The following is a 17,383-nucleotide window of genomic DNA, read 5'->3' on the forward strand; positions in this document are numbered from 1 at the left end:
CAGAGATGGGACACTAGGGAATGGAGTTACAGTGCAGTAACTGGGTAGCCTAAAAGATGGATGGTGCTCTTCTTGCAGTCCTGAGCTATGGTCTGCAAGGCTGCCCTTTTCTGCCAAGTTAGGATTGAATGTTGCAAGGAATAGAGCTCTGACCAATGTTTGTGATAGGTTCTCTCCATCCTGATGTGTGCTGGTATTCACATGCTTTCCTCTTGAAGGGAAAAGGTGATTTCTGTCCCTGCTTTTGTAGAGGTGTGTCAGTATTGGCACTGGCATGGCTTAGCCTGTATTGTTTCATTGGGTGGGGTGGGGGAAAGGGGAGAGGAGATATAACTGGGTAATTGGATTCAGGGATGATTATGCTGCTGTGGTGAGTTTTACTGGATGAAGCAGCTTGTTGCGATAGGTGTTTGTTTCAGCTTCTGTCTGCAGGTGTGACCTGGCTAGATAAGGATGGTCTATCACGTTGATGATTTCATTGTTTGATTTGGCTGGACTGGGTGGAGAATGTAGCTGCATTGTTTGGGACTAGCTTTGTAGCTTGGTTTTGTGAAGTGGATTGCATGGCAGCACATTGCTACATTATTAAGGTGAAGCTGCAGTAGATAATAGTTGGAGAATGTTGGAGGGAAGAGAATATGCACAGGCTTTCACAATGTGTAACTAATTGAGCCTCCAGCTCCTGTGTTTCTATTGGGAGATCTGGTCAGCAGAATGCATTGGGATTACACAGAAAAACTTTGGTAGTGATTTCAGTTTGCAGTTGTACTTTAGCTGCAAGGCTGTCCATGCTGTGTAAATAGCTGAGAGTGCTCTGAGAGACCACGCTGGCCCTGACAGTGTGAGTGTTGTCTGGATTCATACTGTTCTTGCAGCCTCTACAGTTTTCACAGCGGGTGAGGGAGAAGCTGGCAGGTCACTGCTCATTTTTATTAACCTCAAATTTACCAGTAAGCCATTCCTCAGAGCCTGCGTTTCCTTATATTGCTGAACTTTCAGGCACTTAAACTTGCTTTGGATTCCCTTCTTCCTGTAGGGTATGCAACGATGTGAAGTAGGAGCTGCCAGAGCAGTAGACAGTGCTTCCTCCTTCTAAAACCTGCCTGGTTTTCCCCTAGATGTGATTGCCTGGCTTTACCTGATACTTCATGTTTCTGTTTATACATTGTCTGGCTGTGGAGGAGGTTGGGTATATGAAGCACAAGGGTTTGGCAGGTGTTGCTGGGCACATTGTGTGGGGAAGGTGAGCCTTTGAAGAGAGATGGGTGCAGAGAAGGGAAGGTGACATGTCCGAGCTTCATGCCAGCTTCTCTAAGCACAGATGAGCTCATAGGTATCCAGTTGGCTAAACGTGGGAGTGATAAAGCAGATCTGCCCTATTTTCCCTCCATGGACAGCATGGATATTCAGAGTCTTCCATTCTGATGGTGGCTTCTTGGGTGCTGATAAATCTTTCCAGGCTGAGCAGAGAAGCTTCCCTTGTTGGTGGTTCAGAGCAAGTTTTGATTTCTCTGCTTCTGTGTTTGAATGCATGGAAGGAAGAGGTGTACAGCTTGGCTGTGAGTTCTTGTTGGTGAAACTTTTCATCTCCTTTTTCTAGGTGACTGTTTTTTGTGAGACAAGTGGTTTGCAACTCATGGCCTCCACGATGAATACTGCAGTGTCGTGACACCAAGGGTCTTGGTAAGCTACTTGCTAGAAAAGCAAGGACCTATCATATCTCCACCAATGCAGATCCATCTCTTTTGTCTCTGCAGTTGAAGTTTGAATTAATTTTAAACCATTGAAATTGTAGGCTTGCAACCAAGTGGGGTGGGGCTACATTTTCACCTGTTCTCACCTCCTCTTTTTAGCTTGCAGTGGCAGTGATGTGGTTACATGATCAACCAGATCAGGGGGCAAATCCAGCTGAATAGAAATTTCTGTTGTTTTCCTTGGGTTAGTTCCCATTCAGATCTTTCCCTGATGTGAGGAGAGGTGGTGAGAATGAGTAGCCAGCTGAACCACCCCTTTTCTCTGCAACCTTTGCGTGGCATACCTTAAACCTATCCTGAAAATACAGCCTTGGATGTAGCTTTCCAAAATGTCTTGAGAAGTGGTTTGACCATTCACCGTCACTACCTAAAATTAGATCCTACCTCTAATTTTAAAGCAATGATACAGGCTTTGCTATGGCAGGCGGACTCCAGCTGCAAAACTACATTTCTCTAGAGCTTTTCCATTATTGAACCCTAGATTCCCAGGCATACATATGTTAGAAGTGCATTGAGAAAAATCATGAGACATTCGATTTCACATTATAAAAGATGGTACATTCCCCGTGTGCAGAAATAAGAAGCTGAGGAAGTTGAGTTGCTGTTGTTCCTCCAATGAATATATTGATGTATCCTTTATAGCTCTCTCTGGTAAGAATAAATTTAAACTGAAATTGGAAAACACAGTTCCCTTGCAGAGTGCATCAGTTCTAATATATGGAAGATGTGTGTATATAGAATAATAAAAAAGTAGGGTTAAAAAATTGGAGGGTTCCCCTCCCACCCCTGGGTGAAGTACTTGAAAGTTTGGTGATGTCAGGAATACTATGTAGCCAGTGTGATTGTGATTCTTCTCTTCATGTTTTCTCATTGCACTGTGCAAGACTGGGACTCTGAGACAATTCTCATCTTGTGATAGAAGGTAACATAATGCATAAATATTCAAGTGGAAAAGCGGAGGATGAAACAACTAGAATACTTAAGTTCATCATGCAGGCATCTACGTCCTGCTGTAAGCATCAAGCTCTGCTCACTTTTATGCTGTTACTCCTTTTTTCATTCTTTTTTTTTAAACCTGGAATTCACTGTATATTCAGTCACACCTTCACCTTAAGTGAGGATGCTGAAATTTCCTGGAGTTCCGCTGACTTTTACAGATGTATCAATCTCTTGGAAAGCAGAGTTGGGTGCTGTTGATAGTGTTACAGTTTTGTTGAACAAAACAGACATAGGAGCCAAATTTTCATGTAAAGATGATACAATTTAGGTATGTGTGAAGAGGTTCTCTCTCCTCTTTAATGTATATGTATAGGACCAGCTCTAATTGCAACATGATAGGAGTAACAATAGTGATAGGGTAACTCCAACATTGTTCCCAAAATCAGTGGGATAACCAGCTAATAGCCCCAGAGAGGCATGTGGGTCCTCTGGAGTGTGTGGATCAGACTAGAGTTCATCTGATTATGCCTGATAAGAAGCCTTTAAAATGAGACATTTGTTGCAGAAACATTCCCCACATTAATAGGTTTGCACAGCACAGTGGAGGTGAGAATAGGGAGTAGGATGACTTCTCTGGCTCATGAAGGAGGTGTGTGGTAGAGAGGAGAATTTCTGGAGGTGATGCAGAACTTCACACAACTACTGCAGTGTGGATCACTATCATGTTAAAGTAGAGCAGTGCAAAGTCACTAAAATGTGTAACAGCACAACCTCACAACTGTACAAATTTGGGGAACTGGAAAACCATGGTGCTCAATACTACGAGCTGCTGATAGCTCTCCTTGGCCAGAGGTGGTCAGAGCGCCCATGTCTTTTAACCCTCTGGTGTCATCAGCACATAAGCCAATTTTTTGTTTTGAAACGCAGTTTGAACACTAGTTTCTTCATAAAATTCAAGACACTCCCATCCTAGTAAGATTTGTTTCATTTGGTATACATAGGAAGAAACTACTTCTTTGGTGCTGAGAAGGAATATTGGGAATATTTACATTTGAATAATATTTAACTAGCAATGCCTAATACATTAACAATAAATCTTGGTTAGATTCTAAATTAAGTAGATTTGCATCTGAGTAGGTGAGATGAACAGGAGAGATTTTGTTGAAACATAAACAAGACAGAAATTTGTTCCAAAATAATTTAGCCCAAAGCAGGTAAACAGTAATGTTCAATAGTTTCCGCCTCCAGAAACAGCTTTATGTGCCTTATTGCCTGCGTCATGCATATTGTTTCTTAGAAAGAAGCTGAAAAAGCTGCTGCTTTTTTTGTGCCCTTTTTTTTTAAAGCCTCAATAATCTGTGGAGTGTTGCTGAGCAAATTTAGATGGGTACTACTCCAGTGCTTTTTTGGCCTTTCTAATAGATACGATGAGTGACTAACCCCTGGTGTTTTCAGAGTAATCACACATAGCTGGTAGCTTACAGGTGGTCAGGAAGGCATTTTATTTTATTTTTCTCCCTTTGTGTAACCCTTAGCACACATCATTGAACATATGTCTAGGTATATTGGACCAAAGAGACAAAAGATTTAGGCAGAGTTTATGTCCTTAAGAAATATCAGATTACGGCCATTCACAGGGGAATTCTGGATAGCTAAGTCATGGTGGGGATTTGTAATTTTGGTTTCCTGCTCACTTGCTGTGAGGTGTCTTTAAGCTGAGCACGGATTTGGAATCAAAGTGTTCAGATACAAGGTGCTTCCCTCTTTTATTGACTCCAGAATTATTTGCTTTGGACAAAGGAAAGATGGCCTCACTGCCTGTAAACTGAACCAGGGCTGCCTCTGGTCTGAAATACACATCTCTCTGAAAGCTCTTCTCCTGTGTCTTCTTGGGGATGGGGGAAGAATTGCCATGCATTGCTTCACACCAGACACATCTGCTTGGGAAGTTCCTCACTGGTTTTCTGTTCTCTCCTCGGGGGGTGGTTTGCAGTGTGCCCTGGAGATGCGAGACTTCCCCTGGGCAGCAGGAGGCACGCGTCTAGAGAATGCTGGAGCTGCAGGAGGGAAGTGCCCAGTGCAAAAGCAGCGAGGAGCAAAGAGAAAAAAGGCAAGCAGGCAGCCAGCACTGAGAGAAGCGGGTGGCAGAAAGTGCTTCAACGCTGCCTCTGGCGGCACGCTCCCCAGAGGAACTTGACAAGAGCCCATCTGCGTGTGTGTGAGACTGTGAGCTCAGGATTTCTGTCAATGCATTCCAGTAACCCCAAAGTGAGGAACTCCCCGTCAGGCAACACACAGAGGTAAGGAGAAGAGTCTGCAGTCAGCTGCTCTCGTTGGTGCATGTTGCCATCCCTGCTCTGCTGCTGGATTAGCCCAAGGACTGGGGCTGTGTGGCTTCCTGGTCCCTCTGTGCTCCCATCGGACCCACTAAGTGCCTGAGCAGTGGCTGCACGGTGCTGATGGTCTCCATGTTTGCAAGGCTCAGGATGAGCTGAAAGCTGTAAAGCCATGGTGTGGATTCTCCATTCCTTGTGCTTTCCTCCCTTCCTCCAGGTGCCTGGATAGGCTGTAGGAGAGTAAACATGCTGTTTCTATCTTGGTTTTTTTTCCCTTCCTCCTTTTCTAATTATCTGTTTCCCGAGGGGTAGTTGGGCAGCAGAAGGTCTCTCTGTCTGTACTTTCACACAGAATGCTTTCTCCATATTATTGGCTTGAACAGCCTGGAGAACTGATCAGCTGAGCACTGAGATCCTCTGCGTCACTCACCTGCCAGTGCAGCAGGTCAGCATTTCTTCCCCCCTTATTTGGAAGGGGAAGAATAGGGAAGCAAAGCAGTGTCCAGGGACTTAGGATGGTTCTGATTGACAGCATTCTTGAGTTGGATTATTTACTCCTAGAGGTCATCTGGAGCTTAACAGTATTTCTGAGGGAATGCTTCTGAGTCAGATGTCTGTCCAAAGGAAGGAACAGCTTGTGTGAGTCCCACAGTGAGGATGCTAGCAAGTACTGCCTTTTGGAAGTGATAGTGATGATGGGAAAACACAATGCAGAAGATCTGATAACAATGGAGTAAGTGGAGGGTGAGGAGGGAAGGGGTGCCTAATATCTGTAGAACCCAGAGGAGCAAAATATTTTTAGGATACAATTTGCTGGATGGAAGAGGAATGAAAGACTCTGAGTCTCCTTTGGCAAGTTGAGGAAGCTTCACTGCCCCATTTTGCAGGAGTGTTCTTGGAGATGGTATCCTTCTCTTTCCTTATTCAGGGGCAGGTTGTAGCTGGTTTAATTGTTTTCACGGTCAGAGGTTTGTGTTTCTCTGGCAGCTCGCCCCAATGTATGACGAATGCTGCAGTAATGCTGGGTTTTCCTTGTGCTCCCTGTAGAACTGGATAGGGAGGTACAAGGGAGGGGGTGTGGGGGGGTCTGCTCTGAGCAGAGCTGCAGCATGGTGGGGTCCAGGAGAATGGTGAGGTGAACTTTATTGTGCCTTGTTTGTTTACTCTGAGCTGGTCTTGGTGTGAGGTGCTTCTCTGTGCACATAGAAACCGTTGTCTTTATTGACAGAAGCACCAGAGGTGGGTCTTCATGTGACAGCAGTTTCTGGGATCTGGCAGGTCTGTGGTTTGCCCTGGTGCCTTCTTGAGCAATGAGATCCCATCTTGGATAATAACCCTTTCAGGGCATGTTCAAAAAAGCACCTGCATGACTCTAAGCTTGCAGGCATTTTTTATTTGTCAGCAATTGTCTTAGCTTGCAAAGGTGACAGTGGTTGTTTCTGCTTCACTCCAATCTGTTCCTACAGGGCTGAATTAATCAATGGTGTGATTTGTCACTTTTTCCTTTTCTTTCTTTTATTTTTTCTCTCTCCCCAGTAGCCCCAAATCAAAGCAGGAGGTGATGGTCCGTCCCCCTACAGTGATGTCCCCGTCTGGCAACCCTCAGCTGGATTCCAAATTTTCCAACCAAGGCAAACAAGGGGGCTCCACCAGCCAATCCCAGCCCTCCCCCTGTGACCCCAAAAGTGGAGGTCACACCCCCAAAGTGCTCCCTGGCCCGGGTGGGAGTATGGGGCTGAAGAATGGGGCTGGAAATGGTGCCAAGGGGAAGGGGAAGAGAGAGAGGAGCATTTCGGCAGACTCCTTTGAACAGAGGGAAGCTGGGACTCCTAATGATGACCCGGAAATCAAAGGTATGTTTGCTAGGATTCATGTGCAAGTGCAGACAATCAGTCTGAATCCTCTGTGAGATGGAGAATTGCTATGCAAGTATTAGTGAAACATTTGTTTGTCTGGGCTTCTGTAAGTTCCAGCCAATGAAGTCTAAAGGTCTTGAAAGCAGGCGAAGAGGAGAGGTTGTCATAGCTGGCATTGGTAAATGTCTTGTTCACGCTCGGTTAGAGCCCAGACCTGACTCTGGTGGGAAAGTTCCTTTGTAACTCTTGAACTCCCCCAGAGGATTTAAAAGTACAAATGCAACCTGTTGGTCTCCTTCTGGCCTTTGGCCTTTCAGGAACTGTTCTGTTGTAACTGGGGTTTTAAACAATATTCAAGTCTGTTTTGTAAACACAGGTACATAACCCGTAGCACCCTGACTGCTAACACAAGCCAGAGAGCTGGGATTTCTGTGTTCTGTTCCTAGCTCCAACACTGGCTCCATGAGGCAGTGCAAAACCAGACTACATGTTCAGTTGTCCATCTTCGTTGTCCATTTTCTAGGTCACCTAGCTAAGGTGGCTGAGCAAAAAAAAAAAGTAAATTTTGCAGGAGTGTTTTCTTGAGGCAGACATTTGTGTTTGTTCCTACATTAAAGTGTAGCTTTTCTGCTTTTCTTTGCGGTCATTAGAGAATTGAAAGAGATCAGTTCTGGGAACTGCCATTTTCCATGGAAAGAGACAAAATGAGCTTTCTCCCAATGTTACTTGAATGACACCATGGCTTTAGAGGAAAGATGTGTGGTGTAATAGAAGAATTGCCTTTAGTGGTACTGGACGAAGAAGCAGGAAATTCCAGAGGAGGAAAAGCTCTGATCAGTTGTCTGAAATGATTTCCAAAGAGCTCCCAAGATAATGATTCCCTTCTTTTCCCCTATGTCGCTTTCCAGACTGCAATTCTGCTGATCATGTGAAGTCCCAGGAGTCTCAGCACACACCACACTCCATGACTCCTTCAAATGCTTCAGCCCCAAGGTCTTCCACACCTTCCCATGGTCTGACTGCCACTTTGGAGCCAGCAAGCGGGCAGAAGACTCCATCCAAAGTGGTTTACGTCTTTTCTACTGAGATGGCCAACAAGTAAGTAGGTAGATGCTTGAATGTCTTCTGGGAGCAGGAATTGTATTTGTGCTCATCTTTTAAGAGATTATCAAGGGCACTTTCTGCATCAAATAGCAAAAAGTCGTTACTTGTTTTAGGGATGCTGAAGAGGCTGGAGTGGAGAATATCCCTACCTTTTTTCCTCTGAGAAGTAAGTGTTTACTTCTCTGAGGTATGGGGATATTTTTTTTTTTGCAAATGCTGATAGATATTGTTTTGCAATCCATGCAATGAATAGCAGCCAGGATGGCTTAAATTGAGACATGAACCCTGAATGCTGATGAGTTTGTAGATGTAAGCATTTTCTTTTGCTACTTATCTAGAGTGAAATGTGTGGTTAAGTCTTTCTCCCTTCTTCCAGCTGAAAGATAGAAGGGAGGCCAGTTAAGAAAAATTGATTTTTAGCTTCAACTGGATGTGTGCATCTGCCTGTCTGTCTTTGCAGGGCTGCAGAAGCTGTGCTGAAGGGACAGGTGGAAACCATCGTGTCTTTTCATATCCAGAACATCTCAAACAGCAAGGCGGAACGAAACACTGTACCTTTGGTAGGGAATACCTGCATGGGGATGGGAAGGGAAAATGGTAAATGTGCCTGTGTGTGACTCCGAGAGTCGGATGGTTATTTACACTCTGAAATAAGTTTTAGGAAGTCAGGCAGTTGTTGTTCAAACTTTCTGCACATAACCTAGTCTTGCAATATTTGGGTAGTATGTTTCCAACTCATTGCTCACGCAGAGCTAGCACAGAAGAAAGGGGTCCCTGCAGTAATGCCTTGAGCAAAGTAGGTTTCTGCATTGCCAAGAGGCTGCTGTGTAATTGCTGCATGAAGGCTACCCTTGCCTGCAAAGTTTGGGCTGGTGGGGTTGAGACTGGGCATTTTGTTTGCACTGCTGCTTATGAGACATGGCTGTAAGAAGAGCAAGTGACCGAGTGTGCCTTTTTCTTGCAGAACCCCCAGATCACTGCACTTCGGACTGAACCCAAACCTCTGCCGCAGCCCCAGCCCCCCGCTGCCCAGGACCAGAACCCTCCCCAGAACGCCAAAATGCAGCCGACTCCACCTGTGTCAGCGCCAGTATCCAAACCCACTGGCCCCCCGTGTCCCATAGATCAGGACAGTCCCAGCGTGGAAAGCAAAGTGATGTCTGTGGGCAGCCCTGCCAACTCTACCCCATTGCAGACAGAAGGATTTGGGCAGAGTTCAACCCCCAATAATCGAGCAGTTAGCCCGGTTTCCCAAGGTAGCAATAGCTCTGCTGCGGACCCCAAAGGTCCTCCCCAGCAGGTGTCTGGTGGGGACCCATCCAGTTTGGGTGAGAATCCTGATGGACTGTCACAGGAGCAGCTGGAGCACCGAGAGCGCTCGTTGCAGACCCTGAGAGACATCCAGCGCATGCTCTTCCCTGATGAGAAGGAGTTTGCGGGAGGGCAAAGTGGGGGGCCACCCCCAAATGCTGGGGTGCTGGATGGTCCCCAAAAGAAACCTGAAGGGCCAATACAGGCTATGATGGCTCAATCCCAAAGTTTAGGTAAAGGGTCGGGGTCTCGGACAGATGGAGGGGCTCCATTTGGCCCTCAAGGACACAGGGACATGCCTTTTTCCCCAGATGAAATGGGGCCACCACCAATGAACTCCCAGTCAGGAGCCATAGGCCCAGACCACCTGGACCATATGACTCCTGAGCAGGTGGCTTGGCTCAAGCTGCAGCAGGAGTTTTACGAGGAGAAGAGAAGGAAGCAAGAGCAGGTGGTTGTGCAGCAGTGTTCCCTGCAGGACATGATGGTCCACCAGCACGGGCCTCGTGGGGTGGTCCGAGGTCCTCCCCCTCCCTACCAGATGACCCCTGGTGAGGGGTGGGGACCTGGGGGTCCAGAGCCCTTCCCTGAAGGCATGAACATGTCACACTCTCTGCCCCCCAGGGGCATGGCCCCTCATCCCAACGTGCCCGGGAGCCAGATGCGCCTGCCTGGTTTTGCAGGTATGATGAACCCTGACATGGAAGGCCCCAATGTCCCGAATCCCACCTCACGGCCTGGGCTTTCAGGAGTTAGTTGGCCAGATGATGTGCCAAAAATCCCAGATGGCCGAAACTTCCCTCCTGGTCAGGGTGTCTTCAGTGGCCCTGGCCGAGGGGAGCGGTTCCCCAATCCGCAGGGCCTGCCCGAAGAGCTCTATCAGCAGCAGCTGGCTGAGAAACAGATGGGCCTCCCTCCTGGTCTGAACATGGAAGGCATCAGGCCTGGCATGGAGATCAACAGAATGATGCCTTCCCAGAGACACATGGAGCCTGGGAACAACCCCATCTTCCCTCGCATGCCGGTAGAAGGACCGATGAGCCCCTCTAGGGGGGACTTCCCAAAAGGAATACCCCCACAAATGGCTTCTAGCAGGGAGCTGGAGTTTGGGATGGGCCCTGGCAGCATGAAGGGGGACATGGGCATGAATGTCAGCATGGGCTCCAACCCACCCCTGGTCCCTCAGAAGCTGAGGGAGGCAGGAGTTGGGCCGGAAGAGATGATGAAGCTGCGCCCTGGTGTCTCGGAGATGCTCTCCTCTCAGCAGAAAATGGTGCCGCTGCCGTTCGGGGAGCACCCGCAGCAGGAGTATGGCATGGGTCCCAGGCCTTTCCTTCCCATGTCTCAGGGCCCAGGAGTCGGTCTCCGGAATCTCAGAGAACAGATCGGACCTGACCAAAGGACTAACAACCGGCTCAGCCACATGCCGCCACTACCTCTCAATCCCACCAGTAACCCGAATAGCCTCAACACTGCTCCCCCTGCGCAGCGCAGCCTCGGCCGCAAGCCCTTGGATATCTCTGCAGCTGGTCAGGTGCATTCGCCAGGAATCAACCCCCTGAAGTCCCCTACGATGCGCCAGGTCCAGTCTCCCATGATGGGGTCTCCCTCGGGGAACCTCAAGTCCCCTCAGACGCCCTCCCAGCTGGCAGGAATGCTCGCGGGCCCCACTGCCGCAGCTGCTGCTGCCTCCATTAAGTCCCCGCCTGTCTTGGGGTCTGCTGCTGCTTCTCCTGTCCACCTCAAGTCTCCGTCTCTCCCCGCACCTTCTCCTGGATGGACTTCATCTCCAAAGCCTCCTTTGCAGAGCCCTGGGATTCCCCCGAACCATAAGGCGTCTCTAACCATGTCTTCTCCAGCCATGCTGGGGAACGTGGAGTCAGGTGAGTGCTGCCTCTGCTAGCCAGATTTGGCGCTTTGGTTTGTGTCGGGTCATCCAAGATGTGCAGCAAGGGGAGGGAGGAGTGCTCTCGCAGCAGGACAGGAGCTGGATGGCCCTTTCCCCATTCAAGTGGGCTGTGCCAGTGCAGGGTGAGGGCTTTTCCTCCTCCTGTTGTATTTGTGGGTTTTCACCCTGCCTCCCATGTACGGAGCTGAGGGCTGGTCACTGAAAGGATGTGGAAGGTTGATGGGAGAAATCTCTCCTTGGAAGGGTCTGTGGCTGTTCTTCCATAGCTCATGGTCCCTGTAGCTCAATGGAGAAGATCCCGTTGATGTTTTTAAAGCACTTTGATATGAAAGGTTCCTACAAAGACATGCTGAGCACTTAACCAGCCCTGTATCTAGGCATGGGTCAGGAATGGTTGGTCCTTTCTAGGTTTACACTGCAGACGGGAAGTTGTGATCCAGTTATTCAGGTTTTGAGCATTTTGGAGTGATCTAACCACCACTGTACATAACACTTGGTTGCGTGCTGAGCCGTGCTGTGCCTGGGACCTCGGGGTTCAGGTGCTGGCACACCTCTGCCCTCACCTTCCCAAAGCTCACCCGCCCTTCAGTCCAGGCTTCCACAGCTCTGGGCGACCGACCTTTCTGCCCGGGAAATTCTCCTGGCTGGGAAAGAGGAGCCCTTTGCCCACGTTGCCCTCTAGTGCTACCGCGAGTAACAGCGGGGACTGGGGACAGGGGTGTGCCTATGGGGTCGGCGGCTCAGGAAGGCACCTCAGTGCTTTAGTCTATGCCTTACGTAGTGCTTAATGAATGCTTTTACATGCGGCTCTTCCAAAGCACGGATCTTTCGGCATTGCAGGATTTTTATATTCCCTATTCTCCTTTCCTCTTTTGGTTGGGAGGGGCTGAGGAACGTGCAGTGAATTTTCAGTGAGAGTGCAGCTTTGGTTAAGCATCTTTCCTTCACATTGGTCTGGGTGGTATAAAATTCATCAGTGAAGAACAAAGGAGATTGGAGGTGCAGTTAAGTTACCTCTAATTTTGTGAGAGCAAAGGGTGACATTAAGCTAATAGGTGCAGAGAATGCTTCTTTCAGTGGAATAAGCAGCTAATATCTCTATATGAAACATGAAATGAAATATAAACAGGGAGTTTTACTTGTAGCTCCTGATGTAGCTTGTCAGAAATGTTCTCGCATGTCTCAGCATAAAATCTGCTACAGCATTACTTGTGCTGTCTGTGTCTTTTTTGATTATAGATTTTGATTTTTATGGCTACCTCTGTCTTCAGTGTATGGAAATTGAATAATAAGATTTTCAGACTAAACTGGTAATTCTTCATGTGCATTTGTGGAGGCTCAAGATAGTTCTAGTTAGAAGTGTTATCCAGTAGGATAACAGATGTTAATGAACTTGACCAATAGGCTTATTTTTCTGGTTACCTTTCATAGCCATTGACTGCACTAGTCATGTAAAGTCTTGCAATAAAAAAGATTTCTAGTTTTTGAGATTTCTAGGGGAAAAGAATTGGATTTAAGGAAAACAGTAAGAAGGAGAAAAAATTAAGCTCTCTCTTTTTCTTTTCTTTTTTTTTTCCTAAGGTGGTCCACCTCCTTCCACAGTCAGCCAGTCTGCTCCTGTGACTCTCCCTGGAAATCTTCCCTCTAGCAGTCCTTACACAATGCCTCCAGAGCCAACCCTCTCCCAGAATCCCCTCTCCATTATGATGTCCAGGATGTCCAAATTTGCCATGCCCAGCTCTACACCGCTCTATCATGATGCCATCAAAACTGTGGCCAGCTCGGACGACGACTCCCCTCCAGCACGCTCCCCAAACTTGCCACCTATGAACAGTGTACCAGGTAAGAAAATCAAAGGAAGATAAGCACAAGGTATCAGGCAATACAGTGAGGGTGATTTGATGGAAGCCTCATCCAATGAAGACAGTAAGATGGGAAAAAACTTGGAATATGTAGCCATGGGTTGTTTTTGAGGAAGCAGTTGCAATTCTCTGAAATGTAGAGATGGTAATTCTCCTCGCAACTTTGCTTTTCTGTCCAGAAAGTGTGAATTCTTCAGAAAGTGTTTAACATGGAAAACATTTGTGCATGGGAGAGATTTCCCTTCAGGTACACTGGAATTATTTGTGTGACTGAAGGCAGGTCATGGGATTAAGGGTCAGACGTACTATGTGTTATCCAAAAGAAACTTTACCTCCCCTGCCTTAAGGCAGTGCCATAGAAGCTTCACTGTTTTTAGGGGGTTTGTTTGGGGGTTTTTTTGACACTGAATCATCAAAAATGCAAAAGTGGGCTGTAGTACCTCCACCCTATCAAATTAATAGTTAAAAAAGGGGATGAGTGGATGTTTCATGAGAGTGGCAATTGGTAATGAATTCTTAATGAGTTTACCTGTAGCTTTGCTGTGTGTTTCACACAGTAATGATCAGAGGGGCTGAATATATCTGGGGGAAGCTGGCTAATTGAATAAGTTCATGATGGTAACTCATTAACCTCATTGATCGCTGCCTCTTAGTCTTGCAAGGGTTACCTGATTTATCACTGCTGAGCATTGAAAGGAGTTCCGGTCACTTCCCAGTGGACAAGTGTCCATATGCTGATAATCTGTCACAGACATGTTTGTTACTGCCAGAGACATAGTAAAAGTGTGGTTTGGACTGAGATCCTACTTATGGAGCAGGCTTTAGTCACTGCTTCATAGGGCAGTGACAAGCTTAGGGAGTCTGCTCTTCAGGTGACATCAAATTTCTGGTTAAAATAACACTTTTCAGAGCCACTGCAGATGGTTTTTTTTCTAGCACTGCTTTTTTGTGTGTGTGTGTACAGACTTGGTAACCTTGCAGAAAGCTCTCTGATAGCTTTATTGATTATTACTGCTGTTGTCTAAATGTGATTCCTTATTTCTTCCCTAGGAATGGGCATTAATTCTCAGAATCCTCGAATTTCAGGTCCAAACCCAGTGGGTCCAATGCCAACCCTTAGCCCAATGGGAATGACCCAGCCTCTTTCCCATAACAACCAGATGCCCTCTCCAAATGCTATGGGACCCAATATACCTCCTCATGGGGTCCCCGTGGGACCCGGCCTGATGTCACACAACCCAATGATGGGGCATGGTTCCCAGGAGTCTCCAATGGTACCTCAAGGACGCCTGGGCTTCCCGCAGGGGTTCCCTCCCGTACAGTCCCCTCCACAGCAGGTGCCATTTCCACACAACGGGCCCAGTGGTGGACAAGGCAACTTCCCAGCGGGAATGGGCTTCCATGGAGAAGGACCTCTGGGGCGTCCTACCAACCTGCCCCAAAGTTCGACAGATCCAGCACTTTGCAAGACTGGAGGCCCTGGCGGTCCAGACTCCTTCACTGTTCTTGGAAACAACATGCCTTCGGTTTTCACCGATCCAGAGCTGCAGGAGGTGATCCGTCCTGGAGCCACGGGAATACCTGAGTTTGACCTGTCCAGGATTATCCCATCAGAGAAGCCTAGCCAGACACTACAGTATTTCCCTCGTGGGGAGGTGCCAGGCCGCAAGCAGCCGCAGGGTCCCGGGCCTGGCTTCTCCCACATGCAGGGGATGATAGGAGAGCAGACCCCGAGGATGGGACTAACATTGCCCGGCATGGGGGGCCCTGGGCCGGTGGGAACTCCAGATATCCCTCTTGGCACGGCTCCGTCCATGCCCGGTCACAACCCGATGAGGCCGCCGGCCTTCCTGCAGCAGGGCATGATGGGGCCGCACCACCGCATGATGTCACCAGCACAGCCCGCCATGCCCGGCCAGCCCGCGCTCATGAGCAACCCCGTGGCCGCCGTGGGCATGATCCCGGGCAAGGACCGAGCCCCTGCCGGGCTGTACAGCCACCCGGGCCCTGTGGGGTCACCCGGGATGATGATGTCAATGCAGGGCATGATGGGACCCCAACAAAACATCATGATTCCCCCCCAGATGAGGCCCCGAGGTATGGCTGCTGATGTTGGCATGGGAGGATTTAGCCAAGGCCCTGGAAACCCAGGGAACATGATGTTTTAAGCTGCTACCATAAGACTGGATGTTGTGATCCTTGTCAAGATGAGATTCCACGTCCTGAGGGCTTTTTTGGGAGCTTCAGGAGTACAGTTTGGCCATGCAATAGGTGAAAAGAGACCAGAGGACGCTTTGGGAAATCTCGAATGTATGGAATTACCTGAAAAAAAAAAAAATATTCATTTTAACAGGTTGTTTTTTTTTTAAGATTTATTTTTTAAAAATTATTTTTGTGGACTTGGGTATCCCGTGACGGCACCTGCTTTGAGAATCTGTAGCTGTATTTTGAGAATTGCCATTTGTCACAAGTTGCACCATTCTCTGTATGTTTACGTCCTTTGGACTGGCTTCTCCCAGGACTCTCGGTTATTTTTGGGGTTTTTTGTGTACTGTACTATATTGTAAAAGGGATTTTAGCAGAGACTTTAGTCTTTGGGGTGAGAGGAGAATGGGATTCTAGGCTGTTTACTTTAGGTGGAGAATCCATCTTCAGAACTTCGGACTATTTTCCTTCAACTCCAATGTATAGAAAAACCAAACTACGACCTCAGAGCAGAGTATTAATGAAAAGCACAAAAAGGAACTTAAGTTCAGTGAGGGGAATCTTTTAAAAGAAATAAATAATAAGTTAAGGACATATTTTTCAAATTATGGCGTGCTGTCCAGCACCTTCTGTCTCTCCCTCCCACTCTTTATTAAATAGGCTTCTCTCTCTCTCCGTCCCCTTCTGTCTCCTCCTATGGCAGCTGCAATACATTGTGTTATTTTGGGGAGTAAATCTAGGAGAGCCTCTCCTTGCGTGGGGACTCTTCCCACTTTTAGGAAGGGGCTGGACTTGGACACTGTTACATCCTACAGTAGTCTCTCTCACTGTTTCCTATTCTCCTTTTCTTAGAAACCCCAAGTGATTTTATTAATGTGGGAGTGGAACAGACACTAAAAGTTATCCAGGATTTTTTTTTTGTGGTTATTTTTTTTTCCTCCCCAGCGTAAAACGTTCTGTGTAACCTCCATTAAATTTGGTACAAAACCACTCGCCAGGGCTGTGGTGTCAGAAAAATAAAATATATTGTTTCTTACAAAAATGAACTGTCTTCTTTATCCAGTCCAGTTGTTTCTGCGTACATCAAACAGCTGGCCAGATGACTATTTTCTCTTCCTTGTGATCATGGCCAGCCTAGAGGCCAGGTGGGGTAAACTTTGACAGCTCCTTAAAGTCTGGTCAATAGGCAGCTGTGTGCTCCTTTTGAGGCAATTCTGTTAACTTAATCCTGAACTGAGCTTGTTTTCCCTTGGAGGTCTTATTTCAGAACACCCCAGGAACGATTCTTACAGACTTCCTCAATTTGTTGAGGGTCAAGGAACAGATGAAACTTGTCTCTGTCACTTCCTCCCGGAGAGTGTTTGCAGCACACTGCAAGGTACGTGGGTTTGAGCTCCCCCCGAGCAGCAGTGTCAGTCTGCCCTGGCATTGGGATTGTGTCCCTCTCTGGGGACTTTGGATTGGGTCAGGTCTCTGACTGCCCGTGCTGAGAGCCTGAGATAGTGGGGAACAGATGAACTTTAATAACAAAGGTGAGGGAGAAATTGTCAGTGAGCAGATTTTTATCAAGACAACCCTGCTGAGTAAATTGTTGCTTTGCCACAGTTCTCATCGATTGCTTCCTAATCCCCTGTCTTTTCAAACTTGCCTTTTGAGAGGATTTCAGCAAGGAGGTTTTATGGTCTTGCCTATGAGGAGTGAAAGGCTGGATGACAAAACATGGATTGGGAGTTGAGCCCTGCTCCTGGAGAATACCAGCACGAGCCAGATGTGGATCTGCAGGCCAGGGTGTGGGCTCTGTGGCTGGCTGTTCTGTGGTCCCCCAGCACTGTATATGGAGTGTGTAATCTGTTCTTCCTTCCACTTACTGCTACTTGAAATGATTTCAATGAGGAGTTTCCTCAGAGGGCTGGCCATTAGTGTGAAAATTCATGTGGAGAATGAGTATTTTTAACATTCTTGTGTGTGAGAATTTTTTAGAGTTAACTGATCCTTAACAGGTGGAAAAAGAATTCCACTTGGTGGTTGATTTACTAAACTTTTGTTGCTGGTGTTATAAAATGACTGAAGCCATGCACCATTGGAGGCACGAAAGCCTTAGAGCCTT

The 17,383-nt window shown here is 47.4% G+C and overlaps 1 protein-coding gene across 6 annotated transcripts in view; it reads left to right on the top strand.

Moving 5' to 3' along the window:
• The window catches only part of BCL9 (BCL9 transcription coactivator), a 57,869-nt gene extending 41,547 nt beyond the window's left edge, over positions 1–16,322 (top strand). For 5 of the 6 annotated variants that reach the window (XM_048293686.1, XM_048293688.1, XM_048293687.1 and 2 more), the window contains 8 exons: positions 1,601–1,683; positions 4,687–4,993; positions 6,566–6,882; positions 7,794–7,983; positions 8,450–8,549; positions 8,954–11,183; positions 12,791–13,051; positions 14,122–16,322. In XM_048293686.1, the coding sequence (XP_048149643.1) occupies positions 4,941–4,993; positions 6,566–6,882; positions 7,794–7,983; positions 8,450–8,549; positions 8,954–11,183; positions 12,791–13,051; positions 14,122–15,239 (4,269 nt within the window). In that variant the 5' untranslated portion in view covers positions 1,601–1,683; positions 4,687–4,940 and the 3' untranslated portion in view covers positions 15,240–16,322. The remainder of the gene's footprint in view (positions 1–1,600; positions 1,684–4,686; positions 4,994–6,565; positions 6,883–7,793; positions 7,984–8,449; positions 8,550–8,953; positions 11,184–12,790; positions 13,052–14,121) is intronic. The other variant, XM_048293691.1, reaches the window with a different exon arrangement.
• The last annotated feature ends 1,061 nt before the right edge of the window (positions 16,323–17,383 follow it).

This window comes from Corvus hawaiiensis, chromosome 2 (genome assembly GCF_020740725.1).
Source record: "Corvus hawaiiensis isolate bCorHaw1 chromosome 2, bCorHaw1.pri.cur, whole genome shotgun sequence".
Classification (NCBI taxonomy): Eukaryota; Metazoa; Chordata; class Aves; order Passeriformes; family Corvidae; genus Corvus; species Corvus hawaiiensis.